This window comes from Rhinatrema bivittatum, chromosome 4 (assembly GCF_901001135.1).
Source record: "Rhinatrema bivittatum chromosome 4, aRhiBiv1.1, whole genome shotgun sequence".
Taxonomy (NCBI): domain Eukaryota; kingdom Metazoa; phylum Chordata; class Amphibia; order Gymnophiona; family Rhinatrematidae; genus Rhinatrema; species Rhinatrema bivittatum.
Window position 1 is genome coordinate 304306114 of NC_042618.1, and position 15842 is coordinate 304321955.

At 43.8% G+C, this 15842-nt stretch overlaps 1 protein-coding gene across 1 annotated transcript in view; it reads left to right on the forward strand.

Annotated features, from left to right (window-relative positions):
- Positions 1-15842, forward strand: part of DNAH9 (dynein axonemal heavy chain 9) — a 1128006-nt gene that overhangs the window by 133521 nt on the left and 978643 nt on the right. The window contains exons 8-9 of the mRNA XM_029600235.1: positions 3625-3741; positions 11864-12014. Coding sequence (XP_029456095.1) covers positions 3625-3741; positions 11864-12014 — 268 coding nt within the window. The remainder of the gene's footprint in view (positions 1-3624; positions 3742-11863; positions 12015-15842) is intronic.

The following is a 15842-nucleotide window of genomic DNA, read 5'->3' on the forward strand; positions in this document are numbered from 1 at the left end:
TGTGATCCGTAGGATGAGAGGAAGGTTTCATTCTCCTTAGTGCTACTTGCATCTCAGTGGAGGAGATGGGATCGAAAGCTTCAAGACGGGTGCTTTTGAAGTAGAGATTAAAAGAAGTCGAGTATGAGGTGGTATTGGAGGGCAGCTGTGTTAGAAGGCTGGCAATTTTGTTTTGGAAAAAGAGCTAGTTCTTCCGCTTTAGCTTGTGCTAGGTTGCTAGGAACTTCCAGGAAGTTGATTTGGGTAAGGCTAGATACATAGGCAAAGAGTGCTTTGGCATCGAAGACCAGGTTATGGATCTTGGAGGTGTAAAAGTCCCTTTTTGATTTTAGAGTAGAGGACTTGTATTGGTGTAGTGTAGATTTGTAGGCGGAGAGTGTGCTGGCACATGGGGCTTTGCGCCATTTGCTCTCTTTCTGCCTTAAGCATTGTTTTAGCCTTCTAAGTTCATTGGTGAACCAAGGTTGTCTTTTGGAAGTATTTGAGTGTGCCCTTTTTGTAGATAGTGGGCAGAGCTTGTTGGCTATATCTTCTGTAATTTTGTTCCAAGAGCAGAGAGCCGTGTTCGGGTCGGTGAGGTCTATAAGGGGAAGTTGAGCGGTCAGGAGGTTCTTAAGGTCTGAGGAGCAAGATTTTCTGTAAAGAAATGTGGGTGAAGGAACGTGGGGGGTGCTGGATTCTTTCAGTGAGAATGAGGTCGAAATAAGAGTGTGGTCTGACCAAGGTACTTTCTTGCAATTGAGGAGCGATGCAGGATGGATGTCTTTGTTAACAAAGATAAGGTCCAGAGTGTGACTGGCTTTGTGTGTCGGTTTGTTCACTATCTGTTTGAATCCCATTGCTGAGAGGGCTGTGAGAAAGGCTTCACAGCTGGTAGTAAGAGTGGTATTGTCAACATGCAGGTTAAAATCACCTAGGATAATGGCTGGGGCGTCCAAGTTGAGGAGAGTTGAGACTATTTCCACCATAGGAGATGCATCTGTTTCCAGGAGGCCCGGGGGAGCACAGACAAGTAGAATTTGAAGATGGTCTGAAGTGAAAAAGCCGATTTCTAGTTTGGAGTATGAGTTGACTGGGTGTTGAGAGAATCTTAAGTTTTTTTTAGTTGCTAAAAGAATTCCGCCTCCCCTTTTTTTCTGTCTGGGGAGTGAGAAGATGTCATATGTCAGCATCGGTAGTTGGTTTATTATGGCTGTGTCTGAGTCTTTAAGCCATGTTTCAGTTATTGCGCATATATCGGGCTTAGCGTCGGAGAGATAGTCGGCGAGAATCAGTGATTTCTTGGTTAGAGATTGTGCGTTGAATAATGATAGCGAAAATAGGGTGAGGCCTAGAAGTTGGGTGATCGGTGTAATCAGCATTGGAGTGAGGGATTTTAGGTTGCGGTGTTGTTCTTGCCTGGTTGATTTTCCTATCAATGGTAGGCAGTGATGAAGAATTGGGATTGTAAAAACTGGATGCATTCTGGGAGGTCTGTTTGGCAAGACTGGTAGACTGGAATGAGGGGGTAAAGAGGTGGCAGGCGGAGGATGTTAGAGAGTTGGATAAGAATGGGAAGGGAGAAAGTTTTCCTGGCCTGCTGATGAAAGACCGTTGAAAAACTTGTATTGTGTTAAAGGTGTTGCGTTGGCTGATTAGAGTTGGCCCCATGTGGGTGTGGTAGAAGAGGGGTGAAACGCCGCCAAGGTTTGCTTGCAGGGGTACGTGGAGCTGAAGTGATGGTTTGTAGCTGCCTGAGGGTCCTGCAGTGACATAGGAGGAATGGGTTGAAGTGACTGTAAAGAGGAATATAGTCTGCACGAAGGGGCACACTAAGGGGCAGGCCCCTTAGGTTGCCCCTTAGTGCGCGACGCCCTGGGAGCATCTGTAATTTAAGGGCCTGAAAACAGTGCTGGGCTAGACCGGCTGGGTTGGGGGTGGGAGCAGTATCACTCACCACGTGGTCCTGCTGTTTCTCTTTATTTTGCAGGTTTCTGAGCCCTCTTCTCCCTTTTTTTTCTCTTAATTTCCCGGTATGAAATATCCATCAGGATCGGGATTCTTATAGGTGTACCAATAGACTTAAGAACAACTGCCTGCGATGTAGAGGTAGCAAGCCTTTGCAGAAAATTGGAATATTCCATTAGAGTCTAAAAAGAAGTATTGGTCTAAAAAGAAGTATTGAGATTAATTCTGTATAAAACGTGTCAATAATATAAATGCTTCTTGGATGTGTACATTGCTGTGTGTGATTGTCTGGGTTATAAATAGTTTAAAGAAAATGGAGAAAAAGAGGACCCTCCTGTATTTAAAATGTTAGCCAGCATGACACATCTGTTACCTTTCTCAAACCACCTTATTTTTGCAAGAAGGTCTTGCACATGAGTTAGTAATGTCACACAACTGAGATAATAAAAATAAAGTTTCACTAAGTATTAGATGAGAGATTTTCATTGTTTATTAAAGCTGCCAAAAGTATTATGAATGCCATAGTCTGCAGCAGTGGCATTCATTCGCAGCTCTAGTAAGAACAGCTAGGCTTATTGCTGTAGTCCTAGAGGTTTCTGTTTAGTACATTTAAGTCATTTTATTTAGGTCTGAAGAGGTTTAAGGCAGTGGTTCCCAACCCTGTCCTGGGGACCCCCCAGCAATCCCCCCAAGCCAGTTGGGTTTTCAGGATATCTACAATGAATATGCATGAGAGAAAATTTGCATGCACTGCCTCCAAAACATGCACATTTTCTCTCATGCATATTCATTGTGGATATCCTGAAAACCCAACTGGCTTGGGGGATTGCCAGGAAAAGAGTTGGGAACCACTGGTTTAAGGGAACAGTCCACCTTATGGTGTGCCTTGAGTGATTTAAGACACCTCCGCTTCCTTCTGGTGTCTGATCGTAGAGGTGAATGTAGTAAGCAATTAAATTTCCACGCAATATGGACTTGAACATCTCCCACCTGACACATTGTTCTGCAAGTGAGGTTTTCATCTTTTACTAACTGCTAGATTTAGATACATACTGAAACTTTAAAGATAAAAAAAAATAGCACAACGATCTAAAGCTATGCAAGACAATAGCACAAGTTGACTATTGAAAAAAATATGTCTGGAACGCATAAAAAGTAGTCACATGCTGTAGGAATCAAATCTAGGAGGGGAAAATAGTATAACCCCTACAGTTAGGATGGGAAGCCCTCTATTCATCTTTCAAAATGTAAGCATTAAACAATGTCTAAGACTGGCAAGTATAGGTCTTTATAATAGAGGAGGTTGAAGAGCAATTTGAATAGAGGGTACCCCTTCCTCTGTGGGACAAAGATGTAGTAGCCATTTGAACTATCCTTACACTGGTTGGTGCTATGTATTTAATACTAATGTTAATAATTATTAGTTTACTAATACTACTAATTAATCCAGTACACTACAAATGAAAGAAAATTGCAATAAGCTGATTTAGCTAACAAAAAAAATAACCTTGTCTGTGAGTTTAGGCTGTTAGGAAATCCAAAGGCATGTCTTATAACTTCAGTTGTTTAATTTTTGATATACATTTTAGTTGTAAAAGATTTGGATGAAGGTGTTGGGTAGAGTGAGAACTGATGTCCTTGTTTGCTGTAACTATTTATGCCATGGTGTTCTCTCAGGAGTTTGAAAGAGACATCGCTGACTTTAAGCAGAGCGTGGATGATATGGATAGACAACTGGGGACCATTTTTTGCCAGGCGTTTGATGATGCATCTGGCTTGGAGCATGCTTTCAAGGTTTGTAATAGTTACCCCCTACCCCATGCAAAGCATAGACCTCAATACAGCCATAAGACAGATATTAGTATTGCTTTAAAGGAAGTATTGGTTAAAGGAACTATATATATATTTTTTTTTACTTAGTGTTTAACATGCAGAACATATAAAAACATTACCTATTTCTGTAATTTAGTTCACTTTAAATACAATATAAACTAAACAAATGGTTTCCTTGTAATATCCAACACATTTAAACCCATAACTTGTAAACTCTCCTTACTCCTTCAGCTCTACCATGACCAGCTTTTCTCATGCATAAGTGAAATTATTGACAATTGCCATCATAATAGGCACTACCGTTCATAGATCTTCATTGTCTTCTAAATCATTTGGCATAATGTTTTGTGCAATTTTTAGTTAAATGTTATCATGCAAATCTAAAATTCATCTTAATTGTTTGGAAGTCCCATGCCCCGACATGGTCTGCGTTTTGAAACTGTGCTTTAATTCTAAAAAAAATCTAAATGTTAATAAAATCACTTTGGATATATCTATCAAAAACAATATAGTTGCATCTACACACACAGTTACACGTTTTCTCAGGTATTTGGCGCTGAACTTCAAACCGGAAATGTCAGAAAAAAACAATGACATATTTGAGGAAGTCACCATGACTTCAGAAAACATGTGATGAATGACCAGCTAATTAATCAGGAAGTCATCATGTTTCTATTAGAATTATATGTTAAACTCTGAACACGCAAATTCCAGACTAAACAATTGCTAGAGAAAGATGTTGATCTGGCTACATTGCAATAAATTAAGAGCCTCATTTACTAAGCATTTTCCCTATAGACACAGAATAGGAGAAAAGCCTTAGTAAATCCAGACCCTAAAATCGAACCCTCTTAAAAAAAAAAAAAAAAAGAGATTGTATGGATTGCAAAAAACACTATAACCACACCCATTCAAGGTTGACCCTAGAAGAAACAACTCTCATTTATTCCCACCAAATCCATAGCCTAGGTTTCAGCCTGGATAAACTTGCCACCAAAGCCCAGATACTATCCATTCTCACAGGACAAGCAGGATGGTAGTCCTCACATATGGGTGACATCATCAGGATGGAGCCCAATCACGGAACACTTTTGTCAAAGTTTCTAGAACTTTGCCCTACACCTACTGGGCATGCCCAGCAATGCACTGACTCTACATCCAGCAGGGGTCCCCCCTTCAGTCTTCTTTTTTCTGCGCAGCACTAGCCACGCGGGTTAAGGAGCTCTTGAGATTCCTGACAGGAATTTTCCTCATGGAACTTCTTTCAAAAATTTCAAAAAAAAAATCTATCCCATAGGGGACCCCTATCGATATCTATATGGTGCGGTCGAAAGGTAAGGTTTTTACCTTGTTGCGGTCTATTCCCGTCGAGTTATCCCTTCGGGGCCTACCGGCCATCGACCGCACCACGGCTAAATTTTGGATGGAGTCATGGCATTGGGTTTTCGTCTGTGCCCTGACTGCACTCGAACAGAGTCCATCACTGACCCGCACGGGGTCTGTGTTATGTTTGGGGTCCGACCACGATGTCCTAACTTGCACCAAATGTGCCCAAATAACACCGAAGGGCCTTATGGCTCGTTTAGACAAAATGCAGTTTCTCTTTCAGTCAAAAACCCTGACTCCATTGATAGCCTCGACTTTGTCTGAGCTGGCGCCATCAACCTCTCGCCAGCACTGGGACACCGCTGCTGCCTAACTGGCATTGACGATTCCAAAGGTATCGATTCCCTCCTTGCCGCCTCAAGAAAAGGACCAGGGGGATCATCATGAAAAACGTCGACACTATCATCGCAAGGCTCAGTCTGCCGATCCAGGCAAGTCCTCGGCATCAACTTCGACAGAGCCACCAACAAAGAAGCCCCATCCAGAAAAGGCCCCATCCTCTTCTGTCGCCGGATCAACGAGGTGTTCTCCCACCTTCAGTGGTGCTGGGATCTGGGATTCTACCTTCACCGGTGGACCCTCTGGCTATGCTAGTGCTGCCTCCTACTCCGGAGCCGGGGTTCCAAGCCCCAGGCTTACATGAGGAATTGGATCGGATGATCCAAGAGGCCATTGGTAAAGCACTTCAGGACTTCCAACCTCCATTGCTGGTACTGATTTCCGAACCGATCACCGATCCGATTCCCATAGCTCTTGCACAGCTACTGGGTAGATTGGATGCATTGATCGGTGCCCTACCACCGATGGAACCAAGAGCACCGAAGGGTCCGGTGCCTTCTACACCGATTCTATTATCATCGGAGGATGAGGAAACACCAATACCCATTCCACCGTCTGGGATTTTACCACCAACTCGTCCATAGATGTCACCGACCCCTTCGGTGCCTCCATCGATGCAGTCTGTTCCTCCATCAATGCCGTCTGTGCCACCTCCGATGCCGTCGATGCCTAGGCCTGGTCCTTCAGGATTAGCATCTCTTCTCCCCACTGGAGACCCACTAGGTGCTGGAGATCTCAGTCCTATGATCCTTGGACTGATGATGCGTCCCAAGATTCAGATGATCTACCATCAGAGCCCTTTCCCCCAGATGAAAGATGACATTCTCCACCAGAAGATATCTTTCATTAATTTCATCAAGGAAATGTCTGAAACCATTCCTTTTCAACTTCAGACAGAAGAGGACTCTAGGCACAAGATATTGGAAGTACTCCAATTTCTAGATGCTCCTAAGGGAATCATGTCTATACCTATTCATGAAATCCTGCTTGATCTCCTGAAGAGAAACTGGGAACACCCATGTTCGGATCCACCTGTCAACCGCAAGGCAGATGCCACCTATCTTGAGCAGTCGGCTCCTGGCTTCCAAAAGTCACAGTTGGATCATCACTCTGTTGTTAAATCAGCCCAGAAGAAGGCACAACGTTCAAGACCTCATTCCTCCAAACTTCCAGGGAAGGAACAAAAATCCCTGGATGCTTTTGGCAGGCGTGTCTTCCATGGCTCAATGCTCATATCTCGCATTGTCTCTTACCAGTTATACATGACCCAGTATAACAGAGACCTTTTTAAGAGAATCCAGGATTTCTTTGATTCTTTACTAGAGCAACTCCAGGTTCAACTTCATACTCTGGCTCAAAAAGGTCTGGATGCCGGAAATCACGAGGTCCGCGCTGCGTATGATATCTTTGACACTGCCTCTAGAGTGTCTGCAGCGGAGATTAGTGCAAGAAGATGAGCCTGGCTCAAATCCTCTGACTTAAGACCAGAAGTCCGAGACAGGTTAGCAGATCTACCCTATGTGGGTGATAATCTCTTCGGTGAAAAGATCCTAGAGACTGTGGCACAGTTGAATGACCACCATGAAACGCTGTGCCAGCTTTCTTCTGTGCCTTCTGAGTTTCCTTCTGCCCCTAAAAAAAACTTTCAGATGGGACTCTAAGCGGCCGGCCTTCAAGCCAAGGAAATTTTATCCTCCAGCTTCTAGAGGACACCGTTCCAGATCTTTCCATAAAGGGCAATCCAGGCAGACTAGGCCTCAAAAGTCTCAACCAGCTTCTCAGCCTGGACCAGCGTCAGGGTTTTGACTCCTTCCTAGAGAGTGTAAGCCAACTCCCCTTCCATCCATACCAGTTGGTGGTCGGGTTTGGCATACAGTCACCACAGACCACTGGGTATGTGCAGTAGTCACGGTTATCACCTAAATTTTCAGACTGTTCCAGCGAACTCTCCACCTCAGCTGATGTGGGGGATGTCCAACTACTCTCCCTTGCTCGAACGGGAGGTCTCATCCCTCCTCAAATCCCGAGCAATAGAACCAGTGCCCCTCTCCCAGCAGGGGCAAGGGTTTTATTCCTGGTATTTTTGAATACCAAAAAAGTCAGGTGGCGTACGCCCGATACTGGACTTCTGCACCCTAAACAAATTTTTACAGAGAGAAAAATTCAAAATGGTAACCTTGGGCTCTCTACTTCTTCTACAAAGAGGAGGTTGGCTATGCTCTCTAGATCTCCAAGACGCTTACACACACATCTCAATTACTCCATCTTATCGCAAGTACCTGAGATTCCTGGTCGGCCCTCATTTCCAGTACCGTGCGTCTGCTCCACGAGTATTCACCAAGTGCCTGGTGGTGGTCGCAGCCATCTTCAGGAATCAGGGTGTGCATGTCTACCCTTATCTTGATGATTGGTTGATAAGGGCTCCGACTCAGCAGGGCACTCTAGCCTCCCTGCATCTCACTATCCACACCCTGATCTCCTTAGGGTTTCTAATCAACAATCCCAAATCCAAGATAGTTCCATCCCAAACCCTATCCTTTATAGGGGCCGACCTAAACAGTATACAGGTGAAAGCCTTCCTCCCCCAGGATCGCACTTTCACCATAGCATCTCTGGCGCATCACCTACAGACTCAAGTATCTTCAACTGCTCATCACTTCCTCATACTGCTGGGTCATATGGCATTCTCGGTGCATGTCACTCCAATGGCTAGCCTAGCCATGAGAGTGATGCAGTGGACCTTAAAATACCAGTGGATTCAAGCTTGTCAGCCAATGTCCAGCATTATCCAGGTTATAACACAGCTCCATCTGTCACTAGCCTGGTGGATATACCACTCCAATCTCATTCAAGGCCTTCCATTTCAGGCTCCAGAACCTCAAATTACCTTAACAGATGCATCCAACCTCTGGTGGAGTGCACATGTATGTGACCTGCAGACTCAGGGAACCTGGTCTCCAGAGGAAGCCAAACACCAAATAAAGTTCCTGGAGCTACAGGCGATCAGATATGCAGTCAAGGCCTTTCAGGATTACCTATCAAACAAAGCCATCCTGATTCAAACTGACAATCAGGTTGCGATACAGTACATCAATGAACAAGGGGTAACGGGCTCCTACCTCCTGTATCAGGAAGCTGCACAGATATGGGCTTGGGCCCTTTCCCGCTTGATGTGCCTCAAAGCAACCTACTTGCCGGGAGTGGACAATCTTTTGGCGGACAGACTGAGTCACACATTCCATCTGCACGAGTGGTCTCTCAATCCCATGATAGCGGACACGATATTCCAACGCTGGCGTTACCCTCGCATAGACCTCTTTGCGTCTGACCACAACCACAAAGTAGACAGCTTCTGCTCTCTCATTCGCAGTCACCACTCGCAACCAAGAGATGCCTTTGCCCTCTCCTGGGCCAACGTAATGCGTACCCTCCACTTCCTCAAATTTCAAAGTCTCTCATGAAGCTCCGGCAGGACAAGGGATTAATGATCCTGATAGCTCCCCACTGGCCACGCCAGGTGTGGTTTCCAATCCTCCAGGACCTATCAGTACACTGGCACATTCCTCTGGGGAAGGATCCCCTTCTAATAACTCAGAATGAAAGGTACCTGCTTCACCCCAACCTCCAAGCTCTATCTCTGATAGCCTGGATGTTGAAAGGTTAATACTCCCACCTCTTAACCTTTCAGAGTCTGTATCCCGAGTCCTGGTGGCTTCACGAAAGCCTTCAACGAGAAAGTCTTATCACGCTAAATGGAAGAGGTTTACGGTCTGGTGTACTTCCATGTCCATAGACCCCTTCACATGTTCCACTGTGAAGTTCCTAGACTATCTCTGGCACTTGTCAGAGTTAGGCCAAAAAACTTCCTCTAACAGAGTGCATGTTGGTGCAGTGTCTGCGTACCATAAGGGTATAGGAGATGTCTCCATTTCAACACAACCCTTAGTATCACGTTTCATGAGAGGCTTGCTCCATTTTAAACCTCCACTGCGCCCTCCTGCCCCTGCTTGGGACCTTAATGTGGTTTTGGGACGGCTCATGAAACCTCCATTTGAGCCTCTCCACTCCTGTGATCTCTGCTATCTCACCTGGAAAGTAGTTTTTCTTCTTGTGATCACGTCCACTTGCAGAGTTAGTGAATTGCAGACATTAGTTACCTACCCACCTTACACTAAAATTCTACATGACAGGGTAGTGCTCCGCACTCACCCATAATTTTTGCCGAAGGTAGTGTTGGAATTTCATATTAACCAATGTATTATCCTACCTACCTTTTTTTTCCCAGGCCCCATTCGAACCCAGGAAAACAGGCTCTGCTTTCTTTGGACTGCAAACGTGCTCTAGCTTTCTATCTAGATCGCATATCGGCCCACAGGAAAGCTACTCAATTGTTTGTTTCTTTTGATACCATCAAATTGGGAAATCCTGTGGGAAAGCAGACCCTCTCCTCCTGGTTGGCGGCATGCATTTCTTTTTGCTACCAGCAAGCAGGCATTCAGCTACAAGACCGTGTAAAAGCACATTCGGTCAGGGCCATGGTGACCATCAGTAGCGCACCTCCGTTCAGTACCACTTGCTGATATTTGTAAGGCTTCTACCTGGAGTTCTCTCCATACTTTCACAGCCTATTATTGCTTAGATAAGGCTGGCACACAGGATTCCATCTTTGGCCAGTCCATTCTACGCAACTTGTTCCCAAAATCCTTCCACGACCTGTTCAGGATGCCCTCCTAACTAAATTTTCACCCCTGTTGTGCCTGTTGCACGTCATTGGGTGCATTTGGTGCTTTGCTTGGGCATCCTCAGCTCTGTACTCACCCATATGTGAGGACTACTTTCCTGCTTGTCCTGTGAGAAAGCAGAGTTGCTTACCTGTAACAGGTGTTCTCACAGGACAGCAGGATGTTAGTCCTCCCAAAACCCACCCACCACCCTGAGGAGTTGGGTTCGTTTACGTTTTTTTATTTTATTTTTCGCACATACTTTTTACTATAATACGAGACTGAAGGGGGACCCCTGCTGGATGCAGGGTCAGTGCATTGCTGGGCATGCCCAGTAGGTGCCAGTCAAAGTTCTAGAAACTTTGACAAAAGTGTTCCGTGATTGGGCTCCATACTGAAGATGTCACCTGTATGTGGGGACTAACATCCTGCTGTCCTGTGAGAACACCTGTTACAGGTAAGCAAATCTGCTTAACAAAAACCACCTTTTTCCAAGTACGCCAGTTAAGGCTACCTGTGCACCTTTGATATTCTTCTTTTGCAAAAATGATCCAGGCCTGTATAATCTCTTTACAATAAAAAAGAGGGCCTCTGAAAGTCTCAGAAAAACAATCAGAAAACCAAAAAATGAGAACTAAATGGTTTGCAATCACCATTCAAAGAAAATTTCTAAAGGAATAAGTATTGTCAAAATTTTCAAAAGTGTTGTCAGCAAGCCAGTTAGTGTGCCTAGCAAAGCATGGGCCATCCTGTCTTATCAATCATTTACCTCACATATTGATTTTTTAAATAATTTTATAAGCAAAATAAGAAAAAGAAACAGTTCAAAGCAAATTTCAAATAGCCCAACAATGGCTGTGGTTTCGCAAAAAGATGCTTCATTCAGGGGCTGTGTACAATTCAGAACCCAAAGACTGTTGTCTCTAGAAATGAACAGAAAATCAATCGAATCAATTACCAACCAAATAGGTGAAAAATCAATACTTATCTCGGGTAAACCAGTGTCACGTTCTCACCTTTAGGAAGAGACTGAAATTCTGGCTATTTGTAGCAGCTTTTGGCTCACAGCCTGACCCACAAATACCTGACTGAACCTCCTATCCATAGTCTTAGTCTCAAAAGGGATCATACGAACTGCACACCTGCTGAATTTCTTGACTCCATCCATTCTACCTTACTGTAATGTCTTATCTCACTGTAAGCATATTTGTTGTTCTATACTTCTATATTGCTTCTTATATATTCTCATTATAATCCTGTTTAGGTTTTATTATACTTGTGCTTATAATGGTACTGCCATCTCTAACTGCTATAGCTTGTAAACTGTAATCCTTATATGAATTTTTCCTGATCCTTATTATAGATGTAGCGCACTTTGAACTCTTTTGGAAAAGTATGTCACAAATAGTTAAATACATAAGATATTTAAGGACAATTTCTTGAATTCTGTAACTAAGAAAAGGGGAGGTGATGGACTTTTTGATTTATTCTGATTTTATTATGTTTTGTACATTTTTGTTCTGATTTTTGTTTATCTATCTAGAATGATAAGTAGCTGAATTAAGCAGATCATACATTTTTAATATGTAAATGATGATCTTTCGGTTAACTTGTAACCCTGTGTATCTTGCTGTCAGCTGCTGGACATGTTTGGCAGCCTGCTGGAACGACCACTTATCGCAGCTGATGCCTTTCAAAAATACCCTTCTCTGGTTACCATGTTTGATAGAGACCTGGATGATGCTAAACTCATCTTCAACAGACACATCCAGAAGGAACAGGAGCTGGGTAAGTTCTACTGCATGGTCCTGCAACTAGAAATGTAGAGATTTAACAGTTCATAGAATAACAAATAGTTTGGTTTATTATATTTGATATACCACCTTTCACATAACCCAAGGCAGTTTTAACTCCCCTGGAGCTCCATTGCAGGAGCAGATGAATACTTTGAATGCTCTTAATCATCAAGACTATCAGGGGACAGAACTTGATGAGGCCAATATTTAGGTCTGCTTAACTGGATAAATAGGGACTTATCCGGCTAAGTTGTAGCTGCTGAATATCCGGTTATTTTCACGGCCACTACTTAGCTAGTTAAGTATTTATCTTTGAGTGTGGGCAATAGGTAGACTGAGGTGGCGGCAACTGATCTGGCTATCTTAACCAGATTTGTGCATATATTTGTCCTTACCCGGTTAAGTTAAACAAGTTATACCTGCTCAATAGCAGGTCTAACGTTATCTGGTATAATTTATCCGGCTAACTAGAATTTATCTTTGAGTATTGGGCCTGATCTGTTTAATCTCAAGACGAGCTGGATCTTATTATTCATATGATAAGTAAAAATATTGTGTATGAGAGCAGTCTAGAGTGCTGTCATTCAGTGCCCTGAGTTGTTTAGAGAGAGAGCTCTTCTTCCTTGAGCAGCTGGGGCTAAGAATTCTGTAGAGGCAGCTTTTGTTGCCCTAAGGGGAAGGATTCCTTGCTGGTGCACTGTAGGGATACCTTCAGGCTGTATAAAGTACAGTTGTAAAAGATACTGGAAGGACTTGTAGTTCATGTTTCTTGGCTGAGGACCATCAAACAGTCAAATGGTGGGAGGAGAGGGTACATGGTGGGAAAAAATCTTGGTAAATATGAGTGATGACTCATGGCATCTGAAAGGGTTGCTGGAGTTCAGAGTCCAGTAATGAGCAGTAATTAAAAGCTGTTGGTAGATAGTTTAAAACATTTTTTTCTATCATTCTAATCTGAAACAGATTATTTCAAGATATAAGATATATCTATTGTTATTCTTTATCCAGCCAGATCAGTTCAGATGCCTGGGTTTATGCTTTTCTACCAGCAAATGGAGACAGGGACCAACAGGTTTGCTGACGTCGCCCTATATAAGGTCCTGTATAGATATCAGCCTTCCAGTATTCTCTGTCTCCAGAAGCTGGTAGGAAACCAGTGAAGCTTAATGACTGGTCTACACTGGATGAAGAGGAATCAACACAAGAATTGACTGGCTCCAGGAGCAACAAGTCTGTTCCTTTCCCACTTGAGCATAGTTAGGCGGGGCATTCAGGAAAACACCAAGCGGTGTCCTGGACTGATGGCAAGTTTTCTGGGTCTTTCTCAGAGCCTTCCTTTTTCTTCAGTTTTCTCTCTCCTTCTGCTGAGCTTGGTCCATTCCACCCTCTCCTCTGAGCCTCTTGGAAGATAGCCAGTGTGAGCAAATAAAGTTTTGGAAAAAAGAAGAAAAGTTGCCATAAGCAGGTGGTGTGGAGGCTTTGGCAGCATTTGGGTCCGGGAGCCACTAAGATGCTTTTGGCTGCATTGAGGACCCCTTAGGATGGGGAGTGTGATCTCACATATTGGGACCCAGGGATCACATTAAATCTAATTTGTTATGCTTGGCATGCAGTTCCTGCTGTTCCACCTCTGGAGTCAGCGGCAGATGTTGTACCTGTTCAGGCAGCTTCAGCGCCAGATGTAAACAGTTTTCCCTTTAGCATACTTAGTGCCATGGCAGGAATAGTGGCCATCTTAGAGTTGCAGGCTTTTACAGGGATGCCTGAAATGGGGTCTCCAGTGCTTTTTACCCTTGTATTTTGCTGAAGGGTAGTCCCACAAGGGAGCTTTTCTCTTTCGATAGGGTGGGCTTTGGGCACACCTCTTAATTTTCCCTATAATTTGTCCTGTTGTTCCACCAAGCCTCCTTGATGAAGCAAGGAGCAGGTAGGATTTTGTTTTCCTTCCCTCCCCCCATTGGTAGAAGCATCTTGGGACCCTCAAGGAAATGCTTCCAGTGGGAAAACTTATGGGACCTGGAGAGTGGGTTCTCATGGTCTGGTGTTTCTGTGACGTCCTTTAAGAAAGGACAGTGGGGAGGGGAAGGGTAATTCTGAGAGTAACTGGAGGAAGGAGAAGCTTCTCTTAGGGAAGAAAGGGATTCCTCAGTTATTTGTCTGTTTAGGAAGAAAGAATTGTCTTCTCATTATTAAGGCCTTGGGTGCTTTGGGCATTTCGGAGGAATGGTAGAAGAGTAAGGCCATGCAGGTCCCCATTATGGAGGGTTCGAGGAAGCCACTAGAAGATTCCCATTACATCAAGTGATCATGGAATTGGTTAAGAACATAAGAACATAAGAAAATGCCATACTGGGTCAGACCAAGGGTCCATCAAGCCCAGCATCCTGTTTCCAACAGTGGCCAATCCAGGCCATAAGAACCTGGCAAGTACCCAAAAACTAAGTCTATTCCATGTAACCATTGCGGAAGAATAGGACTTCCTGTCCTAGGGTTGGTGAACAGTCCTTTGGTTCGGCCCTGCAGGTGACTGGCTGTACTGGATATGTAGCCAAACCCTGTCAGCAGTGGTTACAGCAACTTCGAAACAGTGCCCTAGGAGTTTCCGGTACAGACCTGGAAGAGGTAGATGTGGGCTCCGCCGTTTTGGCAGACATATCCTTTGATCTTAATCAGTTGGAATATGGCCTCAGTGGTAGTTTGCTGTTTACTACGGTAGAGGAATTGGGCAGTGGACTCTGCTTTTAAAGCTCATCTGGTCATACTCTTGTTTAAAGGGAAGCTGCTCTTTGGAGAGGATCTAGAAAAGTTGGTTAACAACTTGGGAGAGTCCTTAATCTGCACAAGGATAGTGCAGGGGTTCTACCCATCCCGCTTCAGTGAAGATTGACTTCCAAGAGTGCAGGTGTTATCTGGTAAAGTTCCCTTCCGTTCAGTTAGGCTGTCTATTTCTGAAGACTCCGTTCTTTTGAGGTGGCAAAAGAGGCAGTTAGTACAGTGGTGCAAATGAAGCCAGTGATTCCCATGCTGCTCACTGAAGGTTTTGAGACCTATCCTCCAGAAGTTCAGCTAGGTGGATGTTTAGATTCCTTTTATCAAAGGTGGGTCCAAATTACTTTGGGCTGTTGGGTTCTGGACATTATGAGAGACAGCTATGTTTTGGAATCTTCCCATCTTTTTCAGTTATGGTATCCCCCTGTTTCTCCCTTCACAAGATGATGGCAGTTCATTCCACTTTGGACAATCTCTGTAAGATGAGGGCAATAGTCCCTGTTCAGATAAAATGGGGGTAGGGGAGTTATTCCATTTAATTTGTGGTTCCCTTGTGAAACTGAATTTTTTGAGGGTTTTGATCAGCCCTCCATTTGAGCCTCCTAAAGAAGTGACCATTAAGGATCTGAAGCTTAAGACAGTCTTTTTAATAGCAATGCTGGCTTTCTCATGTAGGGAACTATTTCTAAAATTTACAGATAAAGCAGTTTTGATTTGCATGGTTCCTTTTGAAAGGGTGGTATCCGTTTCATCTGAACTATCTTTACTTCTTTCAAGAAGGAATCATCTTCAAAGTCTATGATAGATGTTCACAGGGCTGGATGTTCACAGGGTTGTTCTGTGATATTTGAAGGTGACTAATTCCTTTAGGAGGTCAGATCACTTATTTATCCTTATTTTTAATGGAATCTGACTTGTGCTATTAAATGGATAATAAATGTCAGCTTTATGGTTTGGCACCCCTCTGGCCACCTTCTTTTAAAAAAACAAGTGATCTAACAGACTTTCATAGTTGCCATTAACCACTGGATATTTGCTCCTCTTGTTATAT